A 23,473-nucleotide genomic window follows, 5' to 3' on the forward strand; every position below is an offset into this window, starting at 1 on the left:
CTGGGTGCCACAGCCTCCGCGAGTCTCCGAGCATTGGATTTCCAGCGCTGACAGGTCCACACCAGAAATGGGCTCGAAGCTGCATAATGCATTCAAATTAGCATCTCCATACCATTTTCATATCATTAGTAGGCCCAGGACTGAAATTTCCAGGCCCACTAGTCTCTCACCCCGCCAGGAATGGTTCACCCCAATGGGGTTTAGTATCGCTCCCCACTTGTGAGGAGCTGGTGGTCCAACCCCATTGGAGTGAAGGGAGGCCATTGAGGCCTCCCAGTGGGTCAGACACCAAGGAGGGAGTTACCTCCTGGACATTGCCACCTTTGCAGTGCCAGCCTGGGCCCCTAGCATTGCCCTAGGGGCAAACTTCCAATGCCTGGGGGCAACTTGGCAGTGCCCATTGGGCATGGGGGGGTGGTTGGATCAGGAGATCAGGACTGTTTGGGCTGGGGGAACATAGCGGTGGGCTGATGGGAGGGGATGTGTGGCCCCAGGCATGTTTGGGGGGCCAGTGATCGGGCCGTGGGGAGAGGGGTTGCATGGCTGGCAATGCAGGTTGCTGTGCTGGCCAACGATTGAGCTGGCCAGCAACTGGGAGGTCGTCGGACAGTAGCCAATGCACATGCGCCGATCTCGGCTCTGACAGATCAGCACATGCGCAATGGCCCCCTCAGCGCCATGCTGCTACTAAGAATAGGCCCTGCCCCAGCATTTTAAAGGAAACCACGCTGGTGAACTCTGCAGTGCAGAGTGTGGGAGATTCATTTTGAACCTCCCACTGAAAAAACCAGCGGGATCTACTCCAGTTCTTATGCAAATTTGACACAGAATTTCTTTGGGAGAAATCTGTGGAGAGAGAATAGAGCCAACATTTTGAGCCTGGATGACTGTCACCCAGACTCGATACATTGTTTCTATTCTCTCCCCGCAGATGCTGTCAGACCTGCTGAGATTTTCCAACATTTTCTGTTTTTGTTTCAGATTTCCAGCATCTGCAGTATTTTGTTTTTATCACAAAACACATTATTTGGTCATTATCACATTGCCGTTTGTTGGAGCTTGCTGTGTATAAATTGGCTGTGACATTTCTTGCATTAAAACAGTGGCTGCAGTCAAAAAACATTTCATTGGTTCAATGGCTGCAAAATACTTTGAGACTGTCTGCTAGTTATGAAAAAGCACAATATAAATGAAAGTCTTTCTTTTATGTCTCATACTCGACACCTCTGATAGTAGCCTAATCTGTTCACCGTACTATCTATTCCTTCCTGCACTATCACCTGCCTTCTGATTCTCTTCTAAAAGCCTCCTCTCTTTTGTCAAGCCTTCCTTACCTCCACTTTTCCCCTCCTTCTCTTTGTCTCCCATTTGTCCACTGTTGTGCCAACTAATTTGCAGTAGTATTTTATTCATTTAGGGGATGTGGGCACCACTGGCTAGCCCACCATGTATTGTCAATCCCTAATTGCTCTTGAACTGAATGATTTGCTAGGCCATTTCAGAGGGCACTTAAGTGTCAAGTACATTGCTGTGGGGCTGGAGCCGCACGTAGGCCATACCAGGTAAGGATGGTGTGAAGGACATTAATGAACCAGGTGACTTTTTAAGACAATTGTTGCCTTGGTTATCATTAGACTTCCAAATCCAGATTTTTATTGAATTCAAATTTCACCTTTTGCCATGGTGGGATTTGAAACAGGGTCCTCAGAGCATTATTTTGGATCTTTGGATTACTGGTCCAGTGACAATACTACCACACTACTGCCTCCCTAGGTCTCTGGATGATTTATCCAGTGACAATACCACGACACCACTGTTTCCCTGGGTGTCTGGATTACTAGTCCAGTGACAATACTACTGACACTACTGCCTTCCTGAGTATCTCTCTGCACATGATAAATTTACAAACTAGCTGTCACTATATATGTAGTTAGGCTGTCACCAGTGTGAAGCCAATATGTTATATAACTACCCTATCCAGGTGGTCCAACAAATATTCTAAATTTTCAACATACATTAGTGTCACTGCAATGTTATATACATTTTGTCTCACTGAGACATGGGAAATGCTGTCTGGCTAGACAATTCCAGCAGTTCTTTCCTCTTGCTCCCTTTTTAAAGGCTCTTGGGATTAGTAGCTAAGTTTGCCATCTGTTATCTGTTGTTGTGTTTTTCTGGCTGAGATGCCTGAGAATTTTGTGAACAAGGGATCATAATTCTGACTTTTAAAAATACAGGACCATTATTTCTCCCCATATTTGTCTGTCTCGTGATTTGGAGGCAACCAGTCATTCAAGTTTATTTATTAGTGTCACAAGTAAGCTTACATTAACACTGCAATGAAGTTATTGTGAAAATCCCTGACTCGCCACACTCTAACTCCTGTTCAGGTACACTAAGGGTCAACACATCTAACACCTTTTGGACTTTTGTATGAAGTTTGCACACTCTCCCTGTTTGAGTTATAAGGAGAGGTTGGATAGACTGGGACTTTTTCTCTGGAGCCTAGGAGGCTTAGGGGTGATCTTACAGAGGTCTGTAAAATAGTGAGGGGCATCGAACAGCTAGATAGTCAATATCTTTTCCCAAAGGTAGGGGAGTCTAAAACTAGAAGGCATAGGTTTAAGGTGAGAGGGAAGAGATACAGAAGGGTCCAGAGGGGTAATTTTTTCACACAGAGGGCGGTGAGTGCTTGGAACAAGCTACCAGAGGTCATAGTCGGGGCGGGTACATTTTTGTCTTTTAAAAAGCATTTAGGCAGTTACATGGGTACAATGGGTTTAGAGGGATATGGGCCAAACACAGGTAATTGGAACTAGCTTACAAGTTAAAAAAAGGGATGGCATGGACAAGTTTGACCGAAGGGTCTGCTTCCATGCTGTAAACCTCTACGACTCTGTGTCTGCATGTGTTTCCTCCGGGTACTCCGGTTTCCTCCCACACTCCAAAGATGTATGGGTTCAGTGGATTTGTCATGCTGAATTTCCCCTTAGTGTTAGGGGGACTAGCAGGGGTTATGGGGATAGGGCCTGGGTGGGATTGTTGTCGGTGCAGGCTCGATGGGCCAAATGGCTTCCTTCTGCACTGTAGGGATTCTATGATTAGCCACCCAGATGGGGTTTTCGGTCTGGATTCTAGATTTATTAGATGAATTCAAATTCCACAGCTGTCATACTGGGATTCGAAGCTATGTCCCTACAGGATTAATAATAAATAATAATAAAACAGAAAATTCTGGATAAACCCACCATGTCTGACAGCATCTGCGGTGAGAAATGGAGTTAATGGGTGCTATTTTCCAGCCACACACACCCCAAGACCGAAAATGATCAAGGTCAACGGGCCTTTGACGAACCACAGAATTTCCTGTCTCGCCCGGTAGGATTCCCAGGGCAGGTGGAATGGGAAATTTCCAAACAATGTTTTGAGCCCAAATGGCCCTTTTACAGAACTGAGCTTCCAGCATCAGTCTGCACCTCAGGAATACTAGTCCAATGACATTACGACTGTGCCACCACCGCCACTGAACCTGAGTCTGTATGTACTCCCCATGTCCGCGTGGCCTTGCTAACTTCTCCCTCAGTGCACCCAAACAGACCCAGGAGTGTGGCCACTAGGGGATTTTCACAGTAACTTCATTGCAGTGTTATTGTAAGCCTATTTGTGCCACTAATAAATAATAAATAACCTTCACGCACCAAAGTAATTGAGAGTTTGTAAAGGAATTTTTAAATGCAACTCTCACTTTTAAAGCTTCTAACACATTTCCAGCAGCAGCAAAGCACACATTGCAAAACAGATAAGGGTCAAAAACCTGAACAGGCAGTGAGTCAGGGCTGGGTGCCAAAACAAGACTGCTGGGCTGTGATTGACAGGCTGGGGAACTCCCTCCCAGCCTGGTCCATGACGCAAGCGAATGGAGAAAGGGGCGGGGCTAGGGGGTGGGGGTCTGACGTCACGGAGACTTCATCAACCTTTCTCAGAAGGAGCCTTTTCAAAGTCAGAGTTGTAGCACTGGCTGGGAGCAGAGTCACTGAGTACACCGAGAGTGAGGGGCAAACTACAGCTCCTAACAGCAGCTCTCAACAAATACACGTCTAGTCCACAGGTGAGTGTACTTTAAAGAAATACTGTCATATTGTTACACTGACATATCCTGGGAATGAATGAATGAATGAATGAATGGAAGTGATCCAGGTCATGTCTGGAAATGGGCAGAATGTAGAGGGTATGATTTTAATTCTGATGGGAGTAAATTGAGTAGATTTTAGAGGCTATGATTTTAACTGTTATGGGAGTGAATTGAGATGATTATAGGGGATTTAATTTTAACTGTGATTGTAATGAATTGAGATGATTATGGGGTATGAATTTAACTGTGATTGTAGTGAATTGAGATGATTGTAGGGGTAAGATTTTAACTATGATTGTAGTGAATTGAGATGATTGTGGGGGTAAGATTTTAACTATGATTGTAGTGAATTGAGATGAATGTGGGGGTAAGATTTTAACTATGATTGTAGTGAATTGAGATGAATGTGGGGGTAAGATTTTAACTATGATTGTAGTGAATTGAGATAACCGTAGAGAGCACGATTTTAATTCTGATGGGAGTGAATTGAGCAGATGGGGAGGGTGGTGGTGGGTAAGGGGGGGGGGGGGTTAGTCGGGGGTGGGGGGGGGGAGCAGACTGTGCGGTCAGCCAGCCTTCAGTGATCCCCAGCGAGAGTTACGGCAGTGAGCCGTAAGTGATGTGTCCGCGGGTGTCCTCTCGCATTGATCCCCACTCTCAGTCAGTCCTTCGATGGGAGAGTTAGAAAGGCAGCGCCCGGCTTCGGAAACGTCGAACGAGTTTGTGTCTTTATAAAGATCCCGCTCTGACTCGGAATGGGAGCAGGGGCTAAATCGGCCCCTGTATAAAATATCTCCCAGCTGTAGATTCAACCCCAGTTCAATTCGATTCTGTTTCTGGTGCTTAGCGAGGAGTGACTGTTAACAAACCAAGATTAACATGAAACTTGCTGTCCTACAAAGCATCAAGGCATATTTGCACAAAACATTTTGAGTTTCAGCGGGGCCGACACTGAGTTCGTGATGTTTAATCAGGAAATGTTGAGAATGCTGATTTGACAGCGTCTGTACTGAGTGATACTTGGTTCAGGTCAGCTCTGGGACTTTTCATCGAGACAAATCGCGAGGTTACCGCAACTGCTGAGTAACTCCAGCAATTTCTGTTCTTTCTTCAGATCCCTAGTGCTTTACTGTTTTTTTATTGAGTAAAGGAAATACAGAATTTGCTCACACATGACTCTAGGCACATCTGTTGAGTGGGAAACACCGGGATATACATCCTGCGAGGGATAAAAATAAAAATAGCAAATGAATAAGTAGCTTTTTACAGAGGACTCATTTCACCTTGTTCTAAACCAGCAAGGACAGTACAAATTATGACTTACCATGCCTCATGCAAAGAAATTAAATGTAGCAGGTTGGTTAATGTGATGATCAGTTCTGACAGAGAGTGACAGGAAGTTTGACAATGGTTGAATGGGGTGGCACAGTGGTTAGCACTGCTACCTCACAGCACCAAGGACCTGGGTTCAATTCCCGGCTTGGGTCACTATCTGTGTGGAATCTGCACATTCTCCCAGTGTCTCCATGGGTTTCCCCTGCATGCTCTGGTTTCGTCCCACAGTCGAAAGATCTGTTGTAGGTTGGCCATGCTAAAATTACCCCTTTGTATGCCAGGATGCATAGAGGGATTAGTGGGGTAAGTATGTCGGGTGATGGAGTCTGGGTGGGATTGTTGTCAGTGCAGACTCGATGGGTCGAATGGCCTCCTTCTGCACTGTATGATTCTTTCGAAGTAACTTCTAGTGAAGCGGACGCAGGGATGTAGCTAACACCAGAGCGCTGTTGCTGCTCCATTTCGGAGAGGTGTTTTGTTCTCCCCAGAAAAACAAATAACTCAAAAACTATATACGTCCTTGGAAAACAACAGAGGAAATTATCCACTAATTCTGGAGGGGTAAAGGGGGTGGTATTTATACAGTCTGCGTTCCATTCAAACACTGTTAAGTAGCAGGTTGAACGGGGTGACGGAATTCAGCTCAATGTTTGATTACAATGTGAGAGGAAGTACGCTGCTAACGCTTTTTATAGCTGGTGTTAGCTGGAATGGAACAGAGCCGTCACTGCCCTCTGAATGATTTATGTGATGATGTGGGTATGCCGGCGTTGGACTGGCGTAAACACAGTAAAAAGTCTGACAACACCAGGTTAGTCTCTGTCTGAGGCCAGAACTCTCCATTCACCTGACGAAGGGGCTAACCCGAAAGCTTGCGAGTATATTATCAAATAAATAGGTTGGACTAAAACTTGGTGTTGTCAGACTTTTTACTGATTTATGTGACACAGAAGTAGACATTTCAGGCAGCAAGCATACCCTTACGTCTTCTTCCGTCAGGGAAAAGATACAGAACTCTGAGATTACCCAGCAACTGACTCAAGAATAGCTAGTTCCCTGCTGCCATCAGATGTTTGAATGGGCCTGCCTTATATTCAGACTGTAACACTGCATTCTGCACCCTCTCCTCCCCTATGTACTCTATGTTTTATCTGTATAGCGCGCAAGAAACATACTTTTCACTGTATCTCAATACAGTCAAATCAAATCAAGTGAGATTGAGAATGACTCCAGTCTGTTTGGTTTTCCCACTCCAGGGCTTGTTGTCTGACTCCTCTCTCCCAGGTGTGCTCTCTATTTACCTGGAGTGCACTTTTTACAATATCAGGTTCGTGATTAACAGAAAACACTCTATTTCAGCTGCCCATTGCTCTCACACCTCATCGAACTTAATGTAAGAGAATAAACCCTTCACTAATTCATGGTTCGTACTATAAAGTTCAAGTTTATTTGTTAGTCACAAGTAAGGCTTACATTAACACTGCAATGAAAGTTACTGTAAAATTCCTCTAGTCACCACAGTCCAGCACCTGTTTGGGCTAATGCACCTAAGCAGCACGTCTTTTAGAATGTGGGGGGGAACCAGAGCATCTGGTGTAAACCCACGCAGACATGGGGAGAACGTGCAAACTCCACACAGACAGTGACCCAAGCTGCGAATTGAACCCGGGTCCCTGGTGCTGTGAAGCAGCAGTGCTAACCACTGTGCTGCCTGTGCCAGGTACAATCAATACATGGTTAAATAAACAAAAACAATGTGTCACACCAGATTTACACCAGTCACTAGGGCTGACTAATCTTGCCAGCCTTTCCTTAACTAGTATCCAATGGATCAGACACCTAGTGTAATTAACTTTAACATGGCAGCTTAGAGTCCCTGAATCATCCACCTCTCTCTCTCTAATGGTCTCAGAGCAACTATCTGATTTGTAGAAGACCAACTGAAAAATACTTTGCAGAAATGTGCTTCAGAAACCCAGGAATATAGAACTCACAAGTTGCTTGTGTTTGAATTGAATGGCTTGGTACCTCCTCAGGACAGCTGATCAAGCACCGTGTTTGTAATTCTGGCTTATTGCATTGGTTTTTCATGGTGAACCTAATTTTTGACCCTGTCTATACTCTGGAAGACCGAAGGGAAGTTGCAGAGCATGCTCTGACTCAGAATATCCTCTTTCCATTGTCTGGATCCCTTCTTGCCATGGATAAAAGCAAAAATACTGCGGAGGCTGGAAATCTGAAACTAAAACAGAAAATGCCAGATAAACTCAGCTTTAAGGTGTCTGTTCGGTGTGGAGGGTAAGGGGAGAGAGGGAGGGAGGGAGTAGTAGTGCCCCAACAGCGCATCCTGTGGAGGAGCATGGGGCATCATTGATTAAAAACTTCTGGATTCCTGCATTATTCTGCAAATGCGTGGAGTCCAAAGATGTGCAGGTTAGATGGATTGGTCATGCTAAAATGCCCCTTAGTGTCAGGGGGATTAGCATGGGTAAATGCATGGGGTTATGGGGATAGGGTCTGGGTAGGATTGTGGTTGGTGCACACTCGATGGGCCAAATGGCCTCTTTCTGCACTGTAGGGATTCTATGATTTCTGAGGTGGGATTTTCCAACTGTTCCTGCCGGTGAGATCTTCTGGTTCTGCCGATGGTGCGCCCCCCCTGCCACGCCGCCACATCCCGCCATGGATTCCCCACTGACGGAGGGTGCGAACAACTGCAAACCCCATTGACAGCAGAAGAATTGGAAGTTTCCCCCAGACGTCGCTGTTAGTTTCAGTGGAGAAATGATGGTGCATGTTAACCTGTTTGTCATCATCACCGTAGCAAAATCCTTGCCTGTATGTCCAGGGGAGCACAAGCTGAATTTATATAACCTCTTTAGGAGCGGGGAACACAAATCCTACCAAAGATATCTGGGGATACACATTGCTTTCATCCCAAGTTACAGTTTGGGTCATGTTCCATATTCTTTATTTGTGCAAACAGTGGAGATTGGAAATCTGAAATAAAATCAGAGAGAATTCAGAATAAAGCTTCTGGAAGTGTCTGCAGAGGAAGTGAGATAGAGTTAATGTCTCAGCTTGATGGACTTGGATGATGAAAGGTCCTCAAGCTGAAAGATTAACTCAGTTTTTCTCTCCCTGTCTGACCTGCTGAGTGTCCCCAGCATTTCCGCTTTATTCATGTCCTCTGCGAAAGTTAGCTTCTGCAGACGAGACCATGCTTCCAAACAACTGAAGTTTGCTCTTAACAGGGAGAATAATGAGCCATTGCACCCAAAATAGTGTATGATGCTTGTCTCTGAATCAGAAGAAAGCCACAACACTGGCAGATTCTAATGCAGATAAAGCTATTAATTTAGGAAGCTAAATATACATAGAAATGAGAATAAACTATTAAAGGTTAAAGTTTTAAGTTTATTAGTGTCACAAGTAGGCTTACATTAACACTGCAATGAACTTATTGTGAAAATCCCCTGGTTTCCACACTTTGGTACCTGTTTGGGTACACTGAGGGAGAATTTAACACAGCCAATGCGCCTAACCAGCACGTCTTTGGACTGTGGGAGGAAGCGGAGCTCCCAGAGGAAACCCACGCAGACCCAGAGAGAACGTACAAGCTCTGCACAAACAGTGACTCAACTGGGAATCAAACCCGGGTCCCTGGTGCGGTGAGGCACCATTGTAAAACTGTGCTGACCATTAGATGAAAATAGTAATACAAAACTAACTGGCCCTCTTAATAACACTTCTTGGTAACACAATAAAAGAGTTTTATATAAGCGCATTGTCGCATTGACCTACATAATTTGTGATAACTGAAATAAAGAAGCAAAAAAGTGTAACATCTATTTCCAGGTTCTGTCCTTTGCGGGGTGAGGAGCTCTGAATCAAAATCAGGTCAAAGAGACATAATGGTAGCATACCGTATTCATGAGTAATGGTACACTTGCTTACCATGTGTACTTATGTAAAAGTCAATCTCATCTACAGGGCCACACCATGATCCTTGGACTAAAAACCCAGAATTTTTCATGTACCTCATTTAAAAGTCGATTTTAGTTTTTCAGGGATCTATGCCCAAAGATTTCAGAACCAAAATATATATAACCCTGGATATATTAAAGATTTTATTTTATGTGTATAATTACTAATAGAATGCAAGCCATTCAGAATTTCATAACTGAACAGACATCAGATAATAAGTCACAAAATAAATTAATGAGAGAGAATGTATATTAATTTTTTGGTGCAGTTGGTTTTTACCTTATTCCACTGTGAGGGTCTTTCATGCATGTCACTTGCACACAAGTTGACCATGTGTGTCAACCCGTCAAAAACACTGGGTCAGATTTTCCAACTTGACCTGCAGCCGGGATTCTCCAGTCCCGCTGTTGTGAATGGCAATTTTGCTGAGTGCCAAGTTCTCCATTCTTGCCAATAGCAGTGGCGGGGCACGGGGTACCAGAGAATTCCAGCCAACATCTATGTTTTCGCTTTAACCAACTGCTCTCAAAAATGTTTGACTTTTATGAGTATTTACAGTGTCATGCCTAGGAATTGCTAATGGTGTGTATCTGCTTATTATATGAATTTGCCTTTATTCATTTGTGGGACAAAGACGTTGCTGGCTGGCCAGCATTTATTGCCCATCCCTAGTTGCCCAAGGGCAATTGAGAGTCAACCATATTGCTGTGGAGTTGCATTTAGGCCAGACCAGTTAAGGGAGGTAGATCTCCTTTCCTAAAGGACATTAGTGAACAAGTTGGGTTTTTCCGACAATCAACAATGGTTTCAAGGTCATCTGTAGATTCTTAATTCCAAATATATTTTGTATTGAATTCAAATTGCACTGTCTGCCATGGCGGGATTTATATCCAAGTCCCCAGAACATGAGCTGAGTTTCTGGATTAATAATCTAGTGGTAATAAAGTAAAGTTTATTTATTAGTCACAAATAAGGCTTACATTAACACTGCAATGAAGCTACTGTGACATTCCCCTCGTCGCCATAGTCCAGCGCCTGTTTGGATCAATGCACCTAACCAGCACATCTTTCAAACTGTGGGAGGTAACTGTAGCACCCAGAGGAAACCCATGCAGACACAGGGAGAATATGCAAACTCCACACAGACAGTGACCCAAGCCGGGAATTGAACTCGGGTCCCTGGCGCTGTGAGGGAACAGTGCGAACCACTGTGCTGCCATGCCAGCCCACGGCACTTGGCCATCATGTGATGACCCCTAGGCTATCATGTGCCCCTGGTTTCTATTCATCTTATCTACTAACAAATCAAGCAACTTTGGTCCTTTGTTGTCCACTGATGACCTAAAGAGAGGAGCTTTTAAACTGGCCAGTTCATTAAAAAAAAGGCCATATTCCTAAAGGAATTGACACAGTCATTTTGTATGGAAGTGGTGGCACAGTGGTTAGCACTGCTGCCTCACAGCACCAGGGACCCAGGTTTGATTCCCAGCTTGGGTCACTGTTTGTATGGAGTTTGTATGTTCTCCCCATGTCTGCGTGGGTTTCCTCTGGGTGCTCCGGTTTCCTCCTACAGTCTGAAAGGTGTGCTGGTTAGGTGCATTGACCCGAACAGGTGCCGGACTGTAGCAACTAGGGGAGTTTCACAGTAACTTCATTGCAGTGCTAATATAAGCCTTACTTATGACTAATAAATAAACTTTAACTTTAGTGTTTACAGTACTGAATCGGACCTGTGGTCCAGCCTGTCTGTGTCAGCGTTTACCTTTGTGAGCAAGTAGTCCTGATCATGTTTAATTACCCTGCTTCCATGTCTATTCACTTAACCAGACAGCTAATTTTGTGTGTTGATGTAATCCACTAACTGTGGTGGTGAATTCCACAGCCTTACAACTTTACATAGAAATATGTTTCTCTTGCACACTGATCAAAGTATCTTATATTCATGGCGCCTTGTTCTTGATCCCTCAACAGCTCACTCGCACTGTTTTCATAGTGTTACACACTTGATTTAAAAAGTGCCAGTTTTCAAATATATTTTTGCATATGTATTTTCTCATATCAGGCAGTATCCCTTCTGTCCATTATCTGGCTATCCCCATTGTTGGAAGATCTGCATCAGGCTAATTACATTGGCTTTGCATGAAAGAAAAATGAATATATTAATGCCTGGTTCTCTTTTAGAATGCACAGTACTGGAGGACTGTAATGTTATGCAGTGGATGAGTCAACCTGAGATTTTTTTTATTCATCCATGGGACATAGCTATCTCTGGCTGGCCAGGATTTATTGCGCATCCCTAGTTGCCCTTGAACTGCTGGGCCATTTCAGAGGGTAGTTGAGAATCACCTTGTTGTGGCTCTGGAGTCACATGTAGGCCAGACCAAGGATGGGATATTTTGTAGAAACATAGAAACTAGAAGCAGGAGTAGGCCATTCGGCCCTCTGAACCTGCTCTGCCATTCATTTCAATGATGACTGATCATCAAAATTAATATCCTGATCTTGCCTCCCCCCACCCCCCAAATCCCTTGATCCCCTAAGAGTTATACCTAGGTTCTTCTTGAAATCGAACAATGTTTTTGTCTCAGCTACTTTCTGTGGTAGTGAATGCCACACATTCACCACGCTCTGGGTGAAGAAATTTCTCCTCACCTCAGTCCTCAAATTATGACCCCTAGCTCTGGACTCCTCCACCACTGGGAACATTTCTTTCTGAATTTACTCCTGTTAAAATTTTAATAAGTTTCTATAAGATCCCCTCTTACTCTCCAATGAATACAATCCTAACAGAATTGAGATTTTCCTATAATCAACAATGGTTTCATGGTCACCAGTAGATTAATTCCAGATATTTTTATTGAATCCAAATTCCACCATCTGCTGTGGTGGGATTCGAACTCGAACCCCAGAACATTAGCTAAATTTCTGGATTAATAGGCTAGAGATAATACCATGAGATCATTGCATCCCCAGTACATGATGGCAAACCAAAGGTTGGATTGCAGTTATACTGCAGTTGATGGCAGTTAGATAAAACAGAACCCCATACCTGATGCTGATCAGTGTGAGACTAATGTACTGCTGTTACGCTTTGGGAATCACTTTCAACCAATTTATACCACTGCAATAAAATATTAGCAAGGAGAGACATCACTAGCTTTTGTCACATAAACTAGTTTATTTTCTTCTCACTACTCAATGAATCTTAGAACAATAGAATGCTACAACTTTGAAACAGAGCATTGACTTATCAGATGTGTTCTGAAGTTTTACTCCATCTAATCCACTTGGTCAATATTACCTTTTTGAATCAGCTATCTTTTAAAAGAATGAATGGGTTCTGCTTCAATAACAAGAAGTTAATGTTGTAACAATCCCTCGCTCTGTCTCTGATAACAGATGTCAATAAGTCCTTCACAGCCGTTGTTAAACTGATGGTCTACAGTCACCTGGTTTCTCTCTCCCCGACTTCTTTACAAAATGGAGTGACAACTTTCTCATCCAATTCCTGAATGTAGGAGCTTCGGATCGGCAATTTCTTCACCAGTTACTTTCAATCCCCAGGGATATTAACCGCCAGGTCTCTGAGATTTCCCCATACTGGCCAAATGTAATTACCAGTGTTAATACAATTCTGGTTCTTGTTACAGGACTGCACTGGAGCACAGTGGTTAGCACTGCTGCCTCACAATGCCCAGGACCTGGGTTCAATTCGGGTCACTGTCTGTGTGGAGATTTGCACATTGTCCCCATGTCTGTGTGGGTTTCCTCTGGTTTCCTCCCACAGTCCAAAGATGTGTGGGTTAGGTTGATTAGCTATGCTAAATTGCCCCTTAGTGTCAGTGAAATTAGCAGAGTAAATACGTGGGGTTATGGGGATGGGGCTTGGGTGGGATTGTTGTCGGTGCAGACCCGATGGGCCGAATGGCCGCCAGGTATCACTGTTTGATAGTCACATGACTTGTAGTGACATTGATGTACTTTTCTCTCTCTTCCATCCTGGACTGTAAACAAAGAACACCCATCTAATAAATCTCGACTAACTGGTTAAAGAACCCACTGTGTGGCAACCTTTTCATCCTTCATATATAACACTCAAGTTAGTGCTCTTAGTTTTGAGACCCCTGCAAATCGATTTACATATTCTTTTTTGGCACTTCTTTGTATCTTATTAGCTTTACCAGTCTGTTGGATTTTTACAACATTGTAGTTTTGTAAACCTTTTCTTTTAGCCTGAGACTGTCCCTTGCCTCATTTTTTGAGTGTGATTTGCTTGAGTACCAAAGTGGAACATTTATATTTTGTACCGGTATCGTTTGGTACCAAACACTCCTTTGAGTTCTCCATTAACAGTTCAGCCCAGTTTATCCAGTTTATCTCTCATCCTGTGGAGGTTTGCCTGGCTTCAATTGAAAACCCTGGTTTATGATTCTTTCTTCCTCTCAAATGTAATGAGCTATAATAGGGTGGCACAGTGGTTAGCTACTGCTGCCTCACAGTGCCAGGGACCTGGGCCCAATTCCTGGTTTGGGTCACTGTCAGTGTGGAGTTTGTACATAGTCTGTGTATTTCCTCTGGGTGCTCCGGTTTCCTTCCACAGTCCAAAGATGTGCAGGTTAGGTGTACTGGCCATGCTAAATTCTCCCTCAGTGTACCCAAACAGGCGCTAGAGTATGGTGACTATGGGATTTTCACAATTACTTCATTACAATATGAATGTAAGCCTACTTGTGACTAATAAATAAACTTTAATTTGGTGCTGAAGTGGATTGAATCGTGTTGGACTTAGCCGTGCCATTTTAATATTGACTTCATATCACATGTTGTTGGAAGTGTAAATGGTTAATGTCACAGTGAGGGACGCTGGTTAACTGGGAGTGAATAGCAAGGTACTGTGTGTCTCCTTAACCAATCCAATTGAAGGATAATGAATTTAATGGGAGAAAAATTGAGATGGCAAGTGCAAATCTGAGTGGCTGAATTCAATGCCAACTCAAATAGAAAGATTGGATTAAGGGACAGAAGGGATAAGGAAAATACTTCTCTTTTCAATTTTAAATTTCACGTTTTAAAGCTTTGAAAAAATTTATTTATTAGTGTCACAAGTAGGCCTACACTGCAATGAAGTCACTGTGAAAATCCCCTAGTCGCCACACTCCGGCTCCTGTTCGGCTACACTGAGGGAGAATTTAGCATGGCCAATGCACCTAACCAGCACGTCTTTCCAACTGTGGGAGGAAACTGGAGCATCCGGAGGAAACCCAAGCAGACTCGGGAAGAATGTTCAGACTCTACGCAGCCAGTGATCCAAGTCGGGAATCGAATCTGGGTCCCCAGCACTGTGAGATAGCAGTGCTAACCACTGTGCCACCGTCTAACAAGCAAAACCTTTACTAAACAGTCTCTGTGTCACTTCTGGGCAGCTCTAAATTACTATGATGAGTTGAATTGTATCTGCCATGGTGGCAGCTTTTCCTCTCATAAGGTGATGATTTGCACTGTTGCGGCCGACCCTTGTGTTAAGCATCAGCCGGTGTGGGTTAGGAGCCCCTCTGTGCCATGGCAATCTCTGCTGCCACATGTGCTACAGAGGAAAACAGTGGGCTGAGAAGGTGCACGATTTACTGATCTCTTCTTGGCTGGCTGGACCTTTCATTTCTGCTCTCCTTTCCTAATGCCCTTCCAAACAGTCAGGACCATCAGTTTTTGTCTCCCAATTATTAGTATCAATGTCTGCCATCTTCACACCTTGTTCTTTCTTTATTTATTCATGGGAATGTGGGTGTCTCTGGCTGGAGCAGCATTTATTGCCGGTCCCATTGTCAACCACATTGCTGTGGTTCTAGAGTCGCATGCAGGCCAGATTTCCTTCTCTAATGAACATTAGTGAAGCAGATGGGTTTTTATGGCAATTGACAATGTCATTATACATTTATTGAATTCAAATGCTACCATCTGCTGTGGTGGGATTTGAACCTGAGTCCTGAGAACATTGCCCTGGGGCCCCTGTCCCAGCGACAAAATCACTACGCCACTGCTGCCCCACTTGTTTACAGCTGTCCCTGTAACGGAGGTATCCTAGCTGGTGTCACTATCGAACAATTCAGATCCTAAGGTGGAATTGGGCCTGATACTTCCTAACTATTTTGTTTTGTTTAGAATTGTGGAGGGTGGCTACTGAACAGAATCAGTCCATTGATAAATTTTTAACAAGAGAATGAAGACATTTATTAAGAAAAGCTGACATTACACCACTTCTCCACCCACAACTATACTTTTACAGATATGTGCCGGTTTGTAAGGATAACACAAGTTACTAAATCCACCTTATACTCTAATATTCACACTAAGTGCATAATTCAGTAAGCCAATAGGCAATTAATGGCCAGAAATATCACACTCTGCAACCAAGAGTGGAATTTTCCCAAAAAATGGCAAAGTGTCACGTCTAGAACGGAAAACCAATGTGTTGTGAGGTTTTCTCTTCAGATCTTCCAACACTTTGTCAAAAAAAAAGCAGAAGGCATGTTTTGTGCCATAATTCTTTAAAAAGGGTGCCCCAATCTTGAAGTTAAAAGAGGGTCTCCCCTCCAATGGACATTGGGACAATCTCCCCAACCCCTCCATTACTGCCAGCAATCTCCCCGCAACCCTCCCCATCATCGCCCTGCACTGTGGCACTGCCAACCTGGTGTTTCTTGGGTGGATAATCGTACCCGTTAGCGAGAGATCACCAAAGAAGAAAATTCCTAATACCCACAAATACAACGTAGTTAAAACTATTGCTATTTTCCAACACCCAGGGTGATCCAGTGGCCAGGTGACTGTATCTGCCACACATGTACAGTAACTTCATATTGCTTCATGCATTTCAGTGGTGTACCTGGCAATGCCCTGTCTTTAACATTGTGACAGCAACTTTTAAATCATTGCAAGCATCATTAGTCTTGGCATTACTTTGACAGAACATCATGGATAATCATCACATTCAGTCATTTTATACTCACTAATTGACTCAGATTCATTATACCTGCATCAATTACCCAATTAAATTTTCAATGCCAGCGCTGACATTGCACTGTGGAAGTGCTGTACTACCAGAGGTGCTATTGTTCACACAATATGTTAAAATGAGGTGCCAAATGTAAACAGCCCTGCGGAATGATTTGAAGAAAAGCCAGGAGTTCTTCTGACATTCTGAATGAATTGTTCATAAACTAATCGCTTTTGCTGTGGTGTGTAATATTTAAAGGAGAAAATGCTCTAATATCTCCTTTCTCCTGGAGGGAGTTACTTAGCCTGAGTGCTTGAGAATCAGGGGCCATCTGGATTGCTCGCTCGACAGACATCTTTGTTTTTTATCGTGTAAGTCAGAGCAAGGAGTTTGTGGAGGTGACAAAAAACTGTCAGAAAAGGAAGACGGGGGAGAAACAGAAATGCCTCTTATTTCCCCCATGCACCAACACAATGGGTGCAATTTTCTCAAAAAAATTCTAAGTGTAGAATGGGCGAGAAAATGGTAGGTTTTCTCACTGCTTTTCTCAGCGAGCTACGTTACGTGAATTTATAGCATTCTGTGCAATACAGAGGCTGAATTTGTGAATCCCGCCAGTGTGGGGGGGGGAGGGTGGTGGAGTCTCAGCTCGCCTGAGAAGCCTGCTGCTGAGCTTTAGGGGCACCATTGCGCAGCTCCCCCCACCTCCATAGACACTGCTCAACTGTGCCCCTCACCACCCAGAGGGCTTCAATGACCTTCGATTCTCCCCAGTGAGGCCATCACATCTGGTCCGTTGGTAGGGATCATCTGTGATTCTTGCCGGTGAGGACCTTAACTGGCGAGGGGACTAAGGTAAGTGAGCCCAGATGATCACGTCCGGGGATTGTTAATGACATATAATAAATATTTAAATCAACCTCGCACCCTTCTTAAACTGAGATTGAAGACACATTAAGTCTTGCCAGTGAACAACATACCTACTGTGGCTTTCCACCAGATAAGGGTTTGTACCTGAGATTTGTTTGTGCACAATTCGTGCTGAAGTGGGTGCTAACTGTCTGATTCTGATCTTTCATTGTGCCTTTCCTTTTCTCATCAGGGCTGATGCACATTGAAGATGAAGAGGAACCCCCTTTATTGCTCATTGTTCTGCTTTGTCACCGTGAGTACCGTCTTTCCCAGATGGGTGTTTGTTTTAGGTGCACTGGTGGGCAGCTATGGAAGAAGTTCAAGACGTTGACTTGAAATGAGCCATGGAATCCGGTCTATATAAATTCTATATAAACTTTAATTCTACATCATTGGGGACGAAGTAGAAAGGGTCGAGAGCTTCAAGTTTTTAGGAGTCCAGATCACCAACAACCTGTCCTGGCCCCCTCCCCCATGCTGACACTATAGTTAAAAAAGCCCACCAATGCCTCTACTTTCTTCGAAAACTAAGGAAATGTCAGCTATGACTCTCACCAACTTTTACTGGTTCACCATAGAAAGCATTCTTTCTGGTTGTATCACAGCTTGGTAGGGCTCCTGCTCTGCCCAAGACCACAAGGAACTACAAAAGATCATGAATGTAGCCCAATCCATCACGTAAACCAACTTCCTATCCACTGACTCTGTCTACATTTCCTGCTGCCTCGGCAAAGCAGCCAGCATAATTAAGGACCCAATACACCCCTGACATTCTCTCTTCCGCCTTCTTCCGTTGGGAAAATGATACCAAAGTCTGAGGTCATGTACCAAACAACTCAAGAACAGCTTCTTCCCTGCTGCTGTCAGACTTTTGAATGGACCTACCTCGCACTAAGTTGACCTTTCCCTGCACCCTAATATGACTGTAACACTGCATTCTGCACTCTCTTGTTTCCTTCTCTATGAACGGTATGCTTTGGCTGCACAGTGCACAAGAAACAATATTTTTCACTGTATGTGGATACATGTGACGATAATAAATCAAATCAAATCACATAATACATCCTCTGCTCAAACATCTATCTTTGCTGAAAAAGTCCCATTTACTTGGATGCAGTAAGAGTTCAGGTATATTTTTGAAGAAATCACAAGTTTTAAAATAGGAGAGGCAAGAAAGATAGGAAGGAAATGTTTTCTACCAGACCATAAGTATTGTAAAATGTGTCAAAGCACTTTGTCAAAAATTGACAGCAAGGCAAAGAAACAGAGGTTAGGACCAAAAACATGGTCAAATAGGTAGCCTTTAGAGATCATCTTTAATGGAAAGAGAGAGAGAGAGAGAGGTCACCTGGCTTAGAACCAAAGTTCCAGAGATGTTGACTGCTGAGGGCGCTGTAGCCAATGGTGCTATAAAGGTACTCTGGGATTCACAAGAGGCCAGCACTGGAGGAATGCTATGTTCTCACATGTTGGTGACAGGGGAATTGTCATGCTGGAGGAGGTTATGGAGATAGGGAAGTGGGAGACAATCATAGAATCTCTACACTGCAGAAGGAGGCCATTCAGCCATCAAGCCTGCACTGACAACAATTGCACCTAGGCCCAATTCCTGCAACCCCATGTATTTACCCTAACCAATCCCCTGACTCTGAGAGGCAATTTAGCATGGCCACTCCACCTATTCCGCACATTCTTAGAGCGTGGGAGGAAACCAGAGCACCTGGAGGAAACCCGTGCAGACACAGGGAGAATATGCAAACGCCCCACAGAGACAGTCACCCGAGGCTGGGATCAAACCTGATCCCTGGCGTTGTAGGCAGCAGTGCTATCCACTGTGCCACCCTCAATAGATAGATTTGAACATCAGGATATGACTAGGAACCAGTGTAGGTCAGTGAGAGATAGAAGAGGATTTGTGCAAGTTAAGGTGCAGGCAGCAGGGTTTTGGATAAGCAAACAGATACTTGTCCAGGGTTTCTGCTGAAATAGCTCTGATTCACACCAAAACTGGATGGTTAAAGTTTTAATTTGTGTTTTGCAATTTTTTTCCTTCACCATTAACACTGTTTTGCTTCATAAGACATCGAAGTGTTTTAAAAAACAAGAGGACTTCAGTTCCAAGTGCCAGACTAGAGGGACAAGCTCCAGCCCTGAGTGTAACAAGATTACCAGCTGTATATTGTCAACAATCCCTTCCTTAAAATTATCAACAGGATAAAGTTAGACACATTTGTATGCTTAAACTGGGCCAACACTATCTATCATGAGTAACGAGGGACATTTTAAATAATCCACTAGTGTCACAGGCCACATGAATTTCAGAAGAGTGATAGGCCTCTTGTGATGAGAAATTTGGTTCAATGTTTCTGGCATCCTGCACTGCTACTGGCAACATGCATGCAGCAGGCAGGCTGTCTGAAAAACCATAGGAGCTACAGCTTACTGAATCATTTATTTGACCATGATCCACTCCTCTACAGATTTGTAATCAGTGTCTATTACAGGACTATCACTAGACCACAGAGATGGTCCAGTAATGGACATTGACTACAAACCCGACTTTCCCACTGCTGTGAAGGAATCCCTATCAATCAGCAAAAGTCTGAGATCACATGCCAACCAACTCAAGAACAGCTTCTTCTCTGCTACCATCAGATTTTTGAATGGACCTACTACACATTAAGCTGATCTTTTGCTTCACCCTATCTGCAACCACAACACTATATTCTGCACCCTCTCCTTTCCTTCTCCCTTGTGTATTCTATGTACAGTACACTTTGTCTGTATAGTGCACAAGAAGCAATACTTTTCACTGTATCCCCCAATTGAGATTCTCAGTTGCAGTTCAGTAAAGACCCAAGTTCTGCTTCTTCATACATTTCCTTAATCCAACCCCACATACAATTCTCCACCCACACCCATTGCCACCTGTGGCCCCTTTTATATATCAGTGACTTCTATTGCATAATTGACATCAAGTTAGGACTTAATTGGAAGGTCTGCTAACCCATTCCTAACATCTCAATACATGTGACAATAATAAATCAGATCAGTGTGATCAGTATTTAAGCCAGATGTATATTTTAATTCCTGCATGTGCAGACTTGAAGCCCATTGATGCATGGGTTCCTGAAAATGATTTCTGGTATCATTATTTTCAACAAAACTCCCAATTATTGTACATTTCTTTTTGTTTTCTGCACCATTTGTTTTTGTAGCACCAGTGTATGCAGAATCAGAGTGGAGTAAAAATGCTGCACGGAATAATTTAATGTTTAGTAGGCTTGTGCGGTGTATTGTGCTATCTCTAGTGGCATTATTCCTGACAAGCTTTGGTGTAAGGAGATGTTCGAGCCAGCACTTCCTAATACTCTCACACTTTCAACTCTGTTATTCAGTGGGCCCATTGTGTTAGGGAGTCAAAAGCAGCTTGAATACTGGAAGAATGCACAGCAGGTCAGTCAGCATAGAATCATTCAGTGCAGAAAGAGGCCATTTGGCCCATTGAGTCTGCACCAACCCAGGCCCTATCCCCATATATTTACCCACTAATCCCTCTAACCTATGCATCCCAGGACACTAAGGGGCAACCTAGAATGGCCAATCAACCTAGCCCACACATCTTTGGACTGTGGGAGGAAACCCACATGGACACAGTGTAAACTCCACACAGACAGTGACCCAAGCCCGGATTTGAACCCAGGACCCTGGAGCTGTGAAGCAGCAGTGCTAACCACTGTGCTGCCATAGCATCCATGGGAGAAACACTAGTGGGCCACCTTCAACTGGTTAATGCACATTCAACTTCTGATATTGTATATGCCAGTCCTTTCAGCTGTTGATGTTTTGTTTTAAAGTAAAGTTTATTTATTAGTCACAAGTAAGGCTTACACTAACGCTGCAATGAAGTTACTGTGAAATTCCCCTAGTTGTTACACTCCCTTTTCGGGTCAATGCACCTAACCAGTATGTCTTTCATAATGTGGGGGGAAACCGGAGCACCCGGAAGAAACCCACGCAGACATGGGGAGAACATACAAACTCCACACTGACAGTGACCCAAGCCAGGAATCAAACCTGGGTCCCTGATGTTGTGAGGCAACAGTGCTAACCATATACACTGGAGTTATACACTCCAATCCTTTCACCTGCTGATGTTATACACTCCCAGTCCCTTCTGCTGTTATCCCATGATGTGAATATTACCCTACAAAAGATGGATTCAGTCCAATAAATAAGTAGACACTCACTTAATAAACCCCAATTCTTCAACAGTGATTCCACAAGTCTCTGACAGCTCCTTAGAATTAGTTTTTTAACAAGCAGCATTCCCGAAAATGAAATCTGTTAAAGGAGTGATTTTTTTTTAATGCAGAATTTTTTTTTATCGAATAGAAATAGATCGAGTAGAAAAATCAAAGCCTGTTCATGAGCAAGCTGGATTCAATCTGTTCACTCTGAATCACTTTGCCCCAAAAACAGCTTTTCATTGTATTCCGTGCATGAAAAAAAGAGGTCTAAAGAATTAGAAAATGTTAAGACTGATTTGTGAACTGAAAGGGAGCTGAGATTCAGTGGAGCTTTAGCAATGCAGACTTCAACTTGGAGTCAGGACAATGATGGGGAATTAATAGCAAAGTGATCTTCATCAATGTAAAGTGATGAAATTTGAAAGCAAGTCATGGAGAGATTTAACATCTGTAACCTTGATTTGATTTATTATTGTCACATGAGCTGGAAAGGAGAGAATGCAGAATGTAATGTTACAGTCATAGCTGGGGTGTGGAGAAAGATCAATTTAGTGCAAGGTAAGTCCATTCAGAAGTCTCATAGCAGCAGGAAAGGAGCTGTTCTTGAGTCAGTGATCTCAGGCTTTTGAATCTTTTTCCTGATGGAAAATGGTGGAAGAGAGTATGTCCAGGGTGCATGGGGTGCTTGACTATGCTGGCTGCTTTTCTGAGACAGCGGGAAGTGTAGACGGAGTCAACGGATGGGAGGGTGGTTTGGATGATGGACTGGGCTTCATTGATGGTCATTCTTAGTTTCTTGTGGTCTTGGACAGAGCAGGAGCCATACCAACATGTGATACAATCAGACAGAATGCTTTCTATGGTGTATAGAACATAGACCACTGCAGCACAAACAGGCCCTTCGGCCCACAAGTTGCGCCTCTGTAGAAGCTGGTGAGAGTTGTAACAGACATGCCAAATTTCCTTGGTCTTTTGAGAAAGTAGAGGCGTTGGTAGGTTTTCTTAACTACGGTGTCTGTGTGGAGGGACCAGGACAGGTTGTTGGTGATCTGGTCACCTAAAATCTTGATGCTCTCAACCATTTCCACTGTGTCCCCATTGATGTAGACAGTGGCATGTCTTCCACTACACTTCCTGAAATCGATGACTATCTCCTTTGTTTTGTTGACATTGAGGGAGAGATTATTGTCATCACAGCAGCTCACCAGATTCACCTCATCCAAGAATCCCCAGGCTCTTCCAACTCTGGCTTCTCGCAGATCCCTGATTTTAATTGCTTCGCCATTAGCGACAATGTTTTTGAGTGCATAGGGCCTGTTCTCTAAAATTCCCTCCCCAAACCTCTTCACTTCTGCTGTGCCCTTCTTCTTCAAGATACCCCAGAAAAGCTACCGATCTGACCAAGCTTTTCATCACCACTCCTAACATCTCCTCCTGTGGCAAATTTGATTTGATAATACTGTCTTGGAATGGGCTATGCAAATTCAAGTTGTTGTTGGGAGGTGAGCAAACAGCACAAATCACTGGGACTGCATGCACACTGCTGATGGTATACTCACAGCTCAGGCTTCTGTGGATAGAGGATATTTCATCCTGTGGTGGATTTGGTGCTATGTCTAGGCAGTGAAAGGAGACTCCTAATTTAGAGAATGAATCACTACTTTAGCAGACTTCATAGTGCTATCAGGTCAGGAGTATCATGTGAGCTGCTTGTAAAATCAAAATCTAGAGGCAGACAGTAAATTGTTGCAACCTCGGCTGAAAAACCAGTGTTAATTCCTGAGTGGTTGATCCAATGCATTTTTTATTGCACTAAATTCACCCGTTGTGCAGCCACATTCTGACGATGGGATAGCAACAGGA

The 23,473-nt window shown here is 43.7% G+C and overlaps 1 protein-coding gene across 1 annotated transcript in view; it reads left to right on the top strand.

The window, feature by feature from the left end:
* Positions 1-4,022: 4,022 nt before the first annotated feature.
* relt (RELT TNF receptor) overlaps positions 4,023-23,473 on the top strand; it is an 89,994-nt gene continuing 70,543 nt past the window's right edge. Inside the window, exons 1-2 of the mRNA XM_080197537.1 lie at positions 4,023-4,108; positions 17,551-17,613. Coding sequence (XP_080053663.1) covers positions 17,569-17,613 — 45 coding nt within the window. The 5' untranslated portion in view covers positions 4,023-4,108; positions 17,551-17,568. The remainder of the gene's footprint in view (positions 4,109-17,550; positions 17,614-23,473) is intronic.

The sequence above is a fragment of the Carcharhinus amblyrhynchos genome, chromosome 10 (assembly GCF_965287045.1).
Source record: "Carcharhinus amblyrhynchos chromosome 10, sCarAmb.v2.hapA, whole genome shotgun sequence".
Taxonomy (NCBI): Eukaryota; Metazoa; Chordata; class Chondrichthyes; order Carcharhiniformes; family Carcharhinidae; genus Carcharhinus; species Carcharhinus amblyrhynchos.